At 34.6% G+C, this 13,759-nt stretch overlaps 1 protein-coding gene across 3 annotated transcripts; it reads right to left on the bottom strand.

Annotated features, from left to right (window-relative positions):
* Positions 1–690: 690 nt before the first annotated feature.
* Positions 691–13,272, bottom strand: LOC11431014 (kinesin-like protein KIN-12C). Of its 3 annotated transcripts, none has more exons than XM_024782045.2 (34): positions 12,712–13,272; positions 12,485–12,640; positions 12,169–12,252; positions 11,955–12,074; positions 11,731–11,844; positions 11,548–11,640; positions 11,270–11,430; positions 11,104–11,178; positions 10,878–10,965; positions 10,716–10,774; positions 10,558–10,621; positions 10,352–10,417; positions 10,081–10,263; positions 9,831–9,935; positions 9,431–9,666; positions 9,276–9,345; positions 9,114–9,167; positions 8,969–9,027; positions 8,453–8,519; positions 8,304–8,363; positions 6,183–7,878; positions 5,985–6,058; positions 4,598–5,902; positions 4,398–4,505; positions 4,094–4,254; positions 3,684–3,771; positions 3,517–3,591; positions 3,124–3,363; positions 2,484–2,582; positions 2,321–2,395; positions 2,184–2,242; positions 1,553–1,664; positions 1,342–1,449; positions 691–1,244 (listed from the first exon to the last, which is right to left on the bottom strand). In XM_024782045.2, the coding sequence occupies exons 1-34, from the start codon at positions 13,174–13,176 to the stop codon at positions 1,113–1,115; spliced, it is 6,711 nt and encodes a 2,236-aa protein (XP_024637813.2). In that variant the 5' UTR covers positions 13,177–13,272; the 3' UTR covers positions 691–1,112. The 3 variants fall into 3 exon arrangements, with proteins under 3 accessions (XP_024637813.2, XP_039689275.1, XP_039689276.1); XM_039833341.1 differs by having other exon boundaries at positions 10,102–10,263; XM_039833342.1 differs by lacking the exons at positions 11,955–12,074; positions 12,169–12,252; positions 12,485–12,640; positions 12,712–13,272 and having other exon boundaries at positions 11,548–11,635.
* Positions 13,273–13,759: the final 487 nt, after the last annotated feature.

The raw sequence follows: 13,759 nt of genomic DNA, 5'->3' as shown, positions 1-13,759 counted from the left end.
TCGTTTGATCACAAATGAAACAATGTTGTAGTTCATCGAATCTATATAAAAGTATAAATTTATATAAAAGAATGATATTTAAAATATAAAAAATCAATTGAATGAATTCATTTTTTTTAAGAAAGATTTACTATTTCATAAATATACACATATAAAATGATTTTTTTTTACTAAAGCTAGGTTATAACTTATAAGACCTTGCAAAAAAAAAAAAATATTACCTTTAAACAATTTATCTGATCCAAATGAAAGATAGTACCTAAAATAAATCATAATTCAGTGGATCACAAATGAAACATTGTTGTAGGTCATCGAATCTATATAAAAGTATGAATTTATAAAAAAGAATGATATTTAAAATATAAAAAATCAATTGAATGAATTCATTTATCTTAAGAAAAATTTACTACTTCATAATTATACACATATAAAATGATTTTTTTTTTTACTAAAGCTAGGTTATAAAGGCACGGCAAATAAAAATAAAATAATTTTCTCACTAATAACATAATTTTGAATTCCAAATTATTTCATAAAAAATGTATTGATCAAGTGGTTCCAGAGTACATTTTAAATAGGTGGAAGCACCCAGGTTCGATTCCCAGGGGTGATAATTTTAATAAATGTTATTATTCTAATGTTGTACACCTAACAAAAACAGTATATGTACACTGCTCACTGCACTAGAAGTGCCATGAATAGACAAAATGTATCAACGCCAATGAGATCAAAATTACAACAACCCAACCAATGAATGAAAGGCAAAACACCACACTAGATTTTACGTGATGAGACATAGTATTTGTTTAATAAATGTTATTATTCTAATGGAGTACACCTAAAAAAAACAGTATATGTACACTGCTCACTGCACTAGAAGTGCCATGAATAGACAAAATGTATCAACGCCAATGAGATCAAAATTACAACAACCCAACCAATGAATGAAAGGCAAAACACCACACTAGATTTTACGTGATGAGACATAGTATTTGTTTTTATATTTTTGAACTTGCCAAAGGTGTTACAATGATCAATCAATTATACAGATGGAGGATGTCTGTACATTTTACATTAAAAAATGTTGGCTCAGCTGCAAAAAAAGTGGTTGTTTAGCCGTGCAAACTATCACCAGAAGATTTGCGGTACTGAGTAAGCTCTTCGTTCACACGAGCAAGAAGTCTTTCAGACTGTGACAACCTCTTGGTAAATCTGACGTTACCCAAATTTTGAGCTCCCTTATCCTGTAATCCACAAAATAAAATGCTCATAACTGAAAAGGAATGTTTCATTTTAGAATGATAAAGTAGACCCTACTAAAGATAGAAAATGCAAGTAGACCTTAGTCTTTGATGATTGTGGGACATGTTGAGAATTTCGTGTCCCAACTAGTGTTTTAACCATGTCATCCAATTCTGCAATCTTCCTAATCAGATTGGTCTTGTCCATCTACAACAATTGACAGGAAAAAGATCATAAACAGATTGATTTTTTTTTTAATTCTTATGTGGTAAAAACCAGATCATAGTGATGTGTTGCTCCCTAGTAGTACCTTCAGCATTCCATTTTGTGCAGAAAGCAACTGATCTCGCTCTTGGAGTAGTTGAACTGCAATCTGAGTAGCAAGCATATCTGCCTCTTTAGTTCTCAGGTTTGATATGCAGCTGAGTCACATATTAAATACGGTTAGAATAGAAATGAAATTTGAGTTCAATTTCAGAGTATTAAGTCGTTCTAAATCTTGAAATAGCATGGACGCAGATTTCAGAGAACATTAAAGAACCGAAAATTTGGAATGTAACTTAACACATAAGACATCTCTAATATGTTGAAATGTATAGTTGGAATTGGAAGAATCTCTTATTTGATCAATAACTCATCACTCCATGCTCGTGCTTGATTTAGGGCTTATTAATATATTTTGCCATTTAAAAAAGCAAAAAAAAACTCATAACGCCATTCTTTATGGTAAAAAAAAGGTCTATATCTTTTAAGATCACTCAACCGGTTTAATATGAACTTGAGTCAAATATGAAATATCATATACGTTACTCCATGGGAGGAGTTTAAACATGTTAAAGAACTTGTAAATCATGAGCTATTCCAAATTAAGAAAATTTATTAGAAAGCATAATCAAGCATGGATAACGGAGCAGTCAGACATGGTTTACAAGCATACTAACCTCTCTCTTTCTTCAATGAGATCATTAATATGTTGTCTAAGGTCAAGATTCTCTTTTTCCTAATGATAAAGAAATGGGAATTAAGTTAAACATCTTATAAAATTTACAGCACACTATAATTTTTAAGCATAGAGTACCTTTGCAAAGAACTTTTCTCTCTGATGATGAGCTTCCTCCACTAATTTCACGATTTGGTTTTGGTCTATCAAATTCTGGAACATACCAGAAGCAACAAAAATGCAAGGCAATGAGAAATCGCAACCATGAAATTTCACAATATAAAAATAAATCCGAACTTACCGCATAGTTGGTAATGTCCAATTTGACACCAAGAAGGTCCCGAATCACATCATGAGTCATGCTTTCAGTAGCAGCCAGCCTTGTTTGTAGCATGCAAACCTGATCCAATATAAATTTAGACATTTAGTCCATTATGTGTTTAATAATTACTGTGATGATAATTCTCAGCATTATTATAGATAGAATATATATGAACAGTAGTTTTGTTATTCTGACACCTTAAATTTTAACCCGGGCCTACACCTAAATTACTGGCTAAATCCGCTGTTAGACTATGAGCCACCACCACTAGTTTCAGAAGGTTGCTTAGAAAATCATGATGGTTTCTAATCAAATTAAAAAAAGGTTAAAACATTGTAAGCCAGATGTAAAATTCAGGTGTAGTGAAACATTTCCCTTTGAAGAAATATCCAACATAAAACAAATGGAGATTTAGGTTAGGATGAATGACAAATAAACCAGATTTGAGAAGTAGATTCTTGAGGCCATCGCTTTTATATTTTCATCATATATCAACTAAAGTCCTTCTATCCATCCTATGAAAATGATACTAATGTATCATATGAAAATGATACTAATATATATTCTCCTAGGATATTAAGTTCTACACATGGGATAGAGACTATAAAAGGTTAAATACCTCCTTTTGCCGGCTAGCTGCAAGTGCTTCTAGTTCTTGCACACGGAGCCTTGCCACTGACAATTCTTGATCTTTCTCCTGATTCATCTGCTGAACCAGATTTGAAATACATCTGAATGGTGAGCCGGAACCTCTAGTCCTTGTTGACATTTTCTCCATTTTCTCTAATGTTGGTGCCATGGATGTTGAATATGACATATCTGTTTTCACTTCACAGAACATTGACTCCAGGCACTTGTACTAATAAGAAGGATTGGGAAGCAAACGACGTCGCAAAGTAAGAATAACATGATGCATATTTTTGGTTTTTCAAATAAAAAATTGTTAATCAAACTTGATCTTAGCGTAATGTGAAAACTATTTAATAAAACCTGAACTTGTATTGGTGCATACCTTTTGCTGGTACTGCAATGTTTGGGCTTCAGCATGCAGTACAATTTCAGAGATGTATTCTTTGCACTTTTTAATCTTCCAAAATATAAACAAAATATTAGGCGAAAAAAACAAAAAATCCAAGTTAATTGATTTTTTTTTTTTAAAATAGAGGTAGAGAAGAATACCTCCTGATCTTTCTCTGCATTTTCATTTTCAAGAAGCTTTATCTGTATTTGTGCCTCATGAAGTTCCAGTACTTTGCTGGGTAGTTGCCTACATCAGGGGTTTTTATGTGATGGACAACAGAGAAATCAAATCAGAAATCAATTGCAATAACAATAACAACAGTAGAAAGCCCTTTTACAAATAAATTGGGCCTGTTGTTACATGAATTAAATTAGAAAATAGAAACCATACATAGAAAATAATTTTGGCAAACATGTGGTGTAAAAATTATTAGCACTAATCTAATTTTGAATCTCTACATTATTGGAATTATCAAGTTTTCATCAGAGTTAAATTATTTCATTGTTAACATTTGCATTTGGTCAAAATTAAACTATAATACAAATCAAGGAAAGGTAGCAGCTCCAACCTAGATTTCTTGTCTCCAGTTTGAACACTCATGCTTTCTGAATCTGAGTTTTGGGGTAAATTCTCAACTAACAGTATCCTCTCTTTCAATGCTTGGAGTTCCACTTTTAGTGAATCACTAATTGAACGATGTCTTTCTACCTCCTCATCCATTTCATACACCTAAGAGCAATGCAATATAGTAAGGAAAAAGCAAAGACATAAAAGATCTGTATGATTAACCTTTTGAGCCATTTCAAATGACAAGCCTGTATTGTACTGACATTGACATTGAACATGAAAAATATTGCCCGATTTCAGCTAACCTTTTTCTCTAAAACATTAATGGTAGATTCAAGTTCCTCAACAGAATGTTCCAAAATCTTGACCTCCTCTTCCTTTTGCTCAGCAAAGAGCTTACTAGACTCTGACTCCTACAATTGAGATTTCAGTTTCATAAAAGATGGTTCCAACAATAATAATAATTAGAAACAAGAAACAATCACAATAATCAACATAAAGATACCTGACGAGCTTCCATGGCAATAGCTTCCTTTTCATCAACCAAGGAATGAGTCATCTCAAGCTTCTTATTCAAGATATGAATTTCTTCATGAAGTTGGTCTCTCTCCATAATCACCTGATTTAGTTCATCCTCAATGTTTTGAAACAAGGAAAGTGATTGGTTTTCCAACGAAGCTGTCAAATTAGCAATTTCTTTTTCCAAGCCTTTAATCACCTCTTTATGCTCATCCAATTGCTCTTCAGCTTCAGTTTTGTTGGCATATAATTCTTTTAAAATATCCCTTAACTCCTCATTTTGATCGACGAATTTTTCAATTGATTCTTTAGCAAGCTCAAGCTCATAATTTGATCTAGTCAAGGCCTTTTCAGTGTCAGCAAGAGAAGCTTCAAGTTTTTTGTTTTGAACCAATAGATCGTCAAGCTGACTTGATTTAATCTCTAGCTCATACCGAGCTTGGCTTAGAGAAAATATCAACTTCTCAATCTGATCCTTAATTTCCTTACTGTTAGAAGTTGATTCCTGCAACAGTCTGAAGTCAAAAAGTAAACCCTCTAATAACTCTTGTTTCCTCTCTAACTCCTTTTTAAGAGCCATGTTTTCATAAAATACTCTAACATTGGGAAGATCTGGTTCCTCTTGCACGTTTTGGATTAACAGATGTCGGTGATCTATTGTCCCTATACCTTCATTAACTATACTAGGGACAGGTTCTGCAATACTTGAGCAAGTTTTTGGCAAATTATGCAATTCCCTTTGCCTGGCTGATTGCAAGTTATGGTCTACACTATAATTAGCAAATTGACTGACAAGCTCTGTTAAACAGCAACTGTACAGAGCAAAAGATTCAAAACCAACATCCACAGTCTGAGAGCAAATATCTTCTACTGATGACCTGAAGCTGTTCATAAAGTGTAGTATCTCCTCCCCCATCAGAAAAACATCAGAATATATTACCTTGAATTTCTTCTCCACATCGGTTTTCATTTGTAAAAAACACTCTTCTAGCATGGAAATTGTATTTGTCATCTCTATCAAACTGAAATTGATGTGGTCCTTCAGTAATTGATTCTCTTCCTCTGTATGGTGTAGTGAATATTTAAGCTTTTGAATCTCTTCTGCCATGCTTGCTCTCTCGATTGTCAAGTTTTCACCAGCCTGCTTCCACAGAGCAGTTAATTGTTTTGAATCTTCAAATGCCTTTGTCAAAGCATGTAGTGTAAGATCTGCTTCCTTCACTGCTGCATGAGCTTCCATAAACTTGGTTAAGAAGCGCTCATCAGGCTTAATATCCCTATAGTCAAACACCTGAATCATAGACATAGAACTAAAGAACATAAGAGACATGATTATGTTCCTGTCCAGTAAAAACCGGGATGATTGTACGTACCTCTGTGTCGCTCTCATAGCCAGCTTCATCTTTCTGCATCATCAACCATGAAGATGGAGCCACCTTTTCCAGTTCTGTCATTTATCATTGCATGATTTAGAATTTAAATTAAATTTCAGATGACTAAGTACAGATGGATGTGGCATATCAAAAAATGTTATTTATGGAAACATGGAAGTAGTAGTAACAAAATGATACCTTTCGGGTAAGAACATGATCCACCATCCAGATTTGTGAGAAGTGAAGACAAACAATTATAGAGTCTTTGGAAACCATCATATGTGTCATTTAATTCTCTCCTCAGGCAGAACCTTGCTGCTTCATTGTAGATTGGCCTTCTCATGAACTCTGCTGAATGTGATGAACTGGAAGCATCGTTTGATTGAATTATAACGCCTCTTTCAGAATTTAGATGCACCTGTTTTTCAGTTATTTCTCCAGTTGCGAGTCCAAGTGACTGGCTACCAGAAGCAACACTCTCAGTTTCAGTTGATAAATCAGAGACTGAAGAACTATCAGTGCTCAATTCATCAGCATCAATGAAATCTTCATCTGCCAATTGAAATCTTGACACATCTACGTCTTTGCTAATACAGTTCTCTATGATGTTCAATCTTTTATTCATTACAACAAGTTGCTCTTTAATCTGATGCAGGGTGTGATGTTGGTTTGCAAACACTTGGCAGTTGTCTGCATTTAATGTCAAGGAGTCAACTTTATAACCGTCAGAACTAATATGATGCATCTTTAAATCCCTTATTTCTTTCCTCATATCCTTTGTTTCTTTGACTATGTCTTGAATCAAATCCCTATAAGTTGAAAAAAGACCCAGGGCACCAGTTTGGAAACCTGCTGTCTGCATTTCTGTATCTACAAAACTGGTTTTTACAGCATTCTCCATCTCCAACACTTCTAATTTTATTAACTCAACTTGACCCATAAGATCATTTAGTATTGAATTATATCCAACATCTTGATTCTCAGAAGTAGTAAAACTTCCCAATCTGCCTTGCATATCTAGATTAGGGATGGAAATGTCTTCAGCATCAATATTCATGTGAGCGGCATCAAAACAATCAGAAAGCCATTTTGCTACAAGGAATGCAGCGTCGGCTTGTTTAACTGTTTTACAAAGTTGATCGTTTTTATATTTTAGTTCATTTTCCAGGGTCATTATTATATTGGCCTTCTCATTTAGCAGAACTCTTAATTGAAATGCCTCTTCAATGCCATTTTCATTGTCTAAATGTTCAAATGCACTTAAGGTTAGAGTTGCTTCCTTCAAGGAACTTATTTTCAACTCCATTTCCAATGCCATCTTTCGTGCATCCTCCAAGCTACTCTGTAGTTGATGAATTGTTTCCTCCTTCTCGATATACTTTTTAACAGCCATGCTAACATGTTCGCCAATCCAAGCATTGACCTTCGGAAATGAAGAAGAGATGTTTTGTACTTGGCCACAGGCATCTCTGAGAGATCTAGAGCCTTCAAGAAGGAAGGTTGTCAGTTCCAAGATTGCCTTTTCCCAGTCCAAACAAAGTGACTTCATTTCCTCTTCTTTTGCTGCAACTACATTTCTTAGCTTTGTATTTTCTTGATCAATCGAGTACAGCTTCCCTTCCAACTCTGATTGAATACTGGCAACCTCTTCCTGCAAATGAAGAATCGTGTTGGTTGTTTCCGTCTCAACTTCTTGACAGACACTTTCCATCTGCTGTTTTTGAGATAACTGTAATGCCCATTTCTCCTGATATTGGTCATTAAGTAACCTCACTTCTTTAAGATCCTTGCTCATTCTTTCCAATTTGGCTTCGCGCCCTGTGTTGTTTTTATATTCCCATGTAGAGGATGGCATCTCATCTCCAGAATCACTTCCCACAGATATTGTCTCGGCCTGACAATTTTAGCTGATTATGATAAACTTGATTATAAAAGAAGAAGAAAGCAACCATAAAAAAATATAAGAAAACCCTGAAGCACACAAATGTACTTCACTTCCCTAAAATTGATGACCACGAGTACATGTTAATCCATTAAATATATTTTGAATACAAATCAATATATTGTTCAGGAGGTGGATATATCTAACTATATTTGCATACATTTTTGGATAAACTCCGTTTTATATGCTTTCCAACTTTTATTGCAAATGACGAAATCATGAAATTGTGATTGCTTCTGGTAATACTGAAAACCAAGTACATAATAGATTGAAACTGACATGATATGCATACAAACGCATTTCTGTGAAAGGCGCTACCATATGTAAAACAGGTCAAGTATGTGATAATCTAAAAATTTGTTGGTATTGTTGCTCACCAAGGAACATTTATCGGTGGTCAGAAGTTCATCAGGATGCTCAAATGAAGAACGCGAAACCTGTGCGGATGAAAAGTTATTAAACATGACAGAACCAAGGCTCAACAATGTGTTCACAAGGACGGCAGAATTTCATTAGAAAAACTTACAGAATTAGACTGCACTTGATTGTTGTTCAAATACTTTCGAAGTTCTGCCTGTAATTTGCCGACTTCTCTGTAACAAACAACCCACAGGAAAAAGAAAGGGAGAAATGTGTCACCAGTGTAATGTAATAATAGTTTTTGGGAGAACAATAATAGTATCACTATCACCACAACCCATAGTCCCGTAATCTTGATATGGAAAAAGACAAATAAAGAAATTAAATTGGGTTTTAAATTCCCAAACAGTCACACATTAAGTTGTTCCCGTTCACAATTAAGTAAATGTTTTTTCTACTGCAACGAATTATCGAACGATAACAAACTTAAATTAAATACAGCGTCAGTAAATTGACATCAAAGCTGTAGCTTAGCATATGTTGTATCCCAGCGCTAGAAGCTTTGTTCGACAATATGAAATAATTAATGAACTGTTGAGAAATTTTCTTAGGACAGCATGAACTATAATATTATTATTAATAGAGGTGAGGATAATAATAATGGTATAAACCAACTGTCTACCTAAGCAATTTAGAATTCATTTTCTGGCAAACTTCTAATTCCTGTGTGGCATCAATTTCCTGAAAAATCCAAAGCACATAACAAGTGAAAATAGGAAACCTCGGTATGCATAACTAATATTGCACGAGTAATAAAAGAAGTTGACCTGATTTTCATTTTTCACGGAGAAAGTAACTTTTTCTTGGAGATGGACCAGGAGCTGCACAAGAAAAACAAAATAGAAAATATCCATAATTGCACTCAACTATATGAGATTTGAGTTTCATCTATCAGTATAGAGTATGACAAATTCTGGAATCAAGCCAACCTGATGGCGCAATTCAGAAAGCTCGGTCAACAATCTTTCCCGCTCTCCATGCTCATAGAAGTTTTGGAATCTGGTAGTAAGCACTAAAGCAAAATGAGTCATTCGCATCCAAGAAGTTATTAGAATTTAAGACATTAACGGACAATGCAACCTACTTTTGTAGTTGTTGCAAAAGTCTATCATTTTCCAAAACAAGTCTGGATGATTCTGAATTATTATCACTCTTCATTTTATGCAACTGAATCTCCTCTTTTAAAGCCCTATTTTCCTCCATGAGATACTTCTCAGCTGACAGTTGACCATCTACCAACAATTCAAGTTGTTTAATTTTCTCCTCACAGTGCCTCAACATAATTGATGTATGTTGAGCATCTTCTTCCTTTTGTCGAACCTACGGAGAATGTGATTCAAGTATTTTTAGCTCATGATATGGGAAAACATTATAACTTATTCACGTGACCAACCTATAAATATTTATGGATGCTTCTGAATAACAATTAATGCAAGGCTTAAAAAGGTGGAATTCTGATAAGTTTTTGACAAAAAAATGCATACCAAGCATTTCGTGTGATCAATTTCAACATTTAAATCCTGGATTGTAGTCTCGGCCATTTTTTCTCTCCTCAAGGCTCCAACCAAAGCAGCTTTCATGCGTTTGATCTGCCAGATATCACAGCTCTAACTATTAGTGAGACTTAACGCGATGATCATTATTATTGGATAAAAACCCTTTAAAATCTTATACAGTCCATTGTAAGGTAAAGTTCCCTAATAACTCACACAACCCGTAATACAAGACCCTTACCATTGTTGATATATGACGTACCTCTTTGTTTGGAGTAAGCAGTTTGTGATCTGTTGTGGCTCTTTCTCCCATAGAGTCATGTTCTTCTGACACTTCGCTCAACCTACAGCTATCAGAATTTGGCTCCAAAGTTGACACCAGTGGTGGAAAAAAATTATTCTTTGTCAGAAAGGATAGTTGACCCTGCTCCAGTTCAGAATATAAGTCAGTCATATGGTGTAGTATAGTGTTGGGGAAAACATCAACAATTTTGAAACTTTTGATCCAATACCTTCAATTGTTGGATTTGCCACTGCAGTGCACTTATGTCACCAGAAGCATCTTCATTCACTTTTGCCTTTTAATAGCAACAAGGGTAAAATTTAATTAATCTATACATTATGTCAATAGGTACTACGTAGCATGCATTGTGGTATGTAATTCTTCCCCAACCACCCAAAGAAAAAACAGGTATCATGCATTGATATAGGCTAGTACATTGTTTTGAATGAGCTTGGCTCGCTGGGCAAACTTCAGAGTGCTTAGTGTTTCGTTAGCAGAGCTGCATGGGAAGAATAATCAATATTAAGGATAGAAGAAACAAAAAAAGAATGGAAAGGACTGTTTTATATTTTCAAGCAGCGAATTATACACACCAAATGGATGGGCTAACATTTGCAATAATCATTGTTTTTGAGTTTCCACCTAGAGAATCCTGCACATAAATTTTTGGGGAGTATTGTTATGTTACTGTAGAGAATAATGAACTAGATGGTGCACAACATTCATCGCATTTTGTAGAACTTAGTGTATCTTACCTGAAGAAGAAATGTAAGCCTTGAATCTCTGTAGGGAACATGCCTAGGCTTCCCGTGGGCTAAGTCGACCAATGTCATTATGACCAAGCTAAGCACATGGAAAAACAAAATAACGAAATCAACAATTGAACATAACCACAAGTTCTTTCTACTGTTGGTGTATATGAATATTCAACCACAAAATATTGACAGAAAGAAAATCAATAAGTAGGTCCTTGATAGCTACCCGAGAGTTGATAATGATTTATTTATATTTGCAGCTTCTTTCAGGCGTTCACTGTCGGCTCCAGAGCTTTTCTGCCTGGATGAATGTGTAAGTTAGGACATATTAGGACTTAGGAAAAAGAAAAGCAACAGTATATAAAGATTCTGATCACAAAACTTGTAGTTACCTTTCAGAACCAGCCAGATCTACCAAATTTAACCTTGCAAACCTAAAATGAGTCGTAGAATCTTTCTCCCATCGGCTTTCAATAATGCAAGTGAAAACACTGTGAGATCGACTGCTCTCACAGTTCATATGAGTTGCAGCCACCTTTCTATTTGCAGTGCCCTGTTATATTTTGTAGGAGAATAACATCATGGCCAAACATGAGCAAGCTTCAAGCACCGATACATAAAATATAACGGTAAGTTCAAATTGCAAATATATTTGACCACAAAATCCCACCTGTTCTAAAAGCCTCAGAACATCATTGACTGTGACCACACTATGTTCTGTAAGGTTGTCAACATATACCCCCTTCTTCATATCCTCTCTGAGCTACAGAGAGAATATTGAATTTGAAATTTGTTAGACACACAGCAATAACAACTATTGCAATCAAAATAGATACAAGAAATTGTGGATTACTTGGAGATTTGTTGATGAAGGTTCTAGAAGATCAGTTATTTGCTCATTGTATATCTCCAAAAAGGAACATTTGCAAGTGTATTTCAATCTACAATCTTTCATGTTTTCTTCTTCCTACATAAAAGATAAAAATAGCAATAACAATGACTTGGAAACCGCATTAAATAAAATAAAATTGAAAAGAAATGCTATTAATATGGAAACATTTGTTCTGAGTATCACACCTCTTTAATCCTCATAAATAAATAGTCAAAAACTCTTGGTGTGATCCCACTATCTTCATCCAAACACCCTTGTGTTTCTTTGATCTCACCCATCATGGTATATGTTTTTCCGCTACCCGTCTGCAAAAATCAGCCACAACTTGAGCAACAAAAACACCAATACACAACAACTTATAGCCAAGAGCAAGACAAGAAATCCTTTACAGTGATATACCTGACCATAAGCAAACATACAACTGTTGTAACCAGACAAACAATTCTCCACCATGGGCACTCCGGCAACTCTGAAAAGATTTTCCTACACCAGTTCACAACCAAAATAAGAATTTGTTTCAACTTAAACCTTTCGTTCAACATGCCAATTTCCCGTACTGAAATTTCTTTATTTCATATTTCAAATTTCAAAATTGAACTCACTAAACCTTAATTATTTCCATCTGGCTAAAAATAGCAACTCCAAAAAACTCAAAAAATTTGCATGCAACAACATTAATACAGTAACAAAATAAAATTCCAGATTCGAGATGCACCTGTGATAAGGTTTCACAGGCTATATGATCAAATGTAAATCTTGTTTCAGGATGACCAAGCCAAACCATAGTTTGTGCACTTTCCTGTTTCAAACACCTTCCATTTCCTTGTGAAAGCTTCTCCATAGTACTCAATGGTCGTATCCTTATCAACACCTAATAAACACAAAACCCTAATTTAACACAAGCATAAACTACGATAGAAGAAAAAGAAGATAAAAACGTACCTGTACATTATGATCCATCCAAAACGAAGGATCATGTTTAAGTTCAAAATGCTGAACTTCCGTTGAAATTATGTCAGTTCCTTTCAGAAATCCTTTTCCTAAGCTCACTCTACTGCTTCCTCCTCCACCACCGAGTGAAACTCGTGAAGAATTTCTAGCTGGTGTGCTCTGAGCAGAGTTAGGTTCGGAATGAGGTTTTGGAATCCGAATGGAAGGAGTGTTCACGAACCGATCGGAGGAAGAACGAGCGTGTCGAAGAAGTTCAGGTTCATGATACTGAGATGGATCGGGTATGGAATTTAACGGTGTTCGAGGTGGTGGAAAGTTGATTGGGTTTTGAGATTCGAATTCGTTTTCGCTTGTTTCGATTTGAGGGTTTCTTCGATTTCGTGAAGCAGTAGTTGTTGTTGTTGTTGTTTCCTTCTGCATTTTGGAATTAATGCGGGTGGAGCTACTGGGAATCATTTTTAATGGTTCTTAGATTTGAAGAATGAGAAATATGAAAGAGTACTTGAAATGGTGGTGATGAAGGATGAGGACCAGGACCCGCTTCATTTCAAATTCCACTTTCATAAATTGTAATTGGGTCCCTCAGTCATTTCTTAATATTAATAACTTCACCCCCAAACTCATTTTAAATTTCAAACATCTTACACTTTTTAATTTTAACTCAACGGTCCCATTTGTTATTTTTGTTGTGGAGCCTCTCTTCTTCGCTAGCATGTTCTTTCATTATTATGAACAAAAATATAATTTTTAAATTCATTAAATAAGTGAATCTATATATTATATATTACATACATCACTTATTCAATGAATCTAAAAAATAGATTTTTATCTATAATGTCACTAAAGATATGTAGGTCCATTTGATTTGATTTATAAATTATATTGACAAACTTATCGATGATACATAAAAGTTTATTAATTAGCATAATCCGTTTTGCATGACCACAAAAATAAGATGATCAAAATTGGTCATATGTTGATATCTATTTTCAGCTTTTCAAATGCAAAAAGTGTCCTATATTTTAAACAAAGAGCAATG

The sequence above is a fragment of the Medicago truncatula genome, chromosome 4 (assembly GCF_003473485.1).
Source record: "Medicago truncatula cultivar Jemalong A17 chromosome 4, MtrunA17r5.0-ANR, whole genome shotgun sequence".
Lineage (NCBI taxonomy): Eukaryota > Viridiplantae > Streptophyta > Magnoliopsida > Fabales > Fabaceae > Medicago > Medicago truncatula.
The sequence above is the reverse complement of the archived record's forward strand: the minus strand, read 5'-3'. Positions and strand labels throughout refer to the sequence as shown.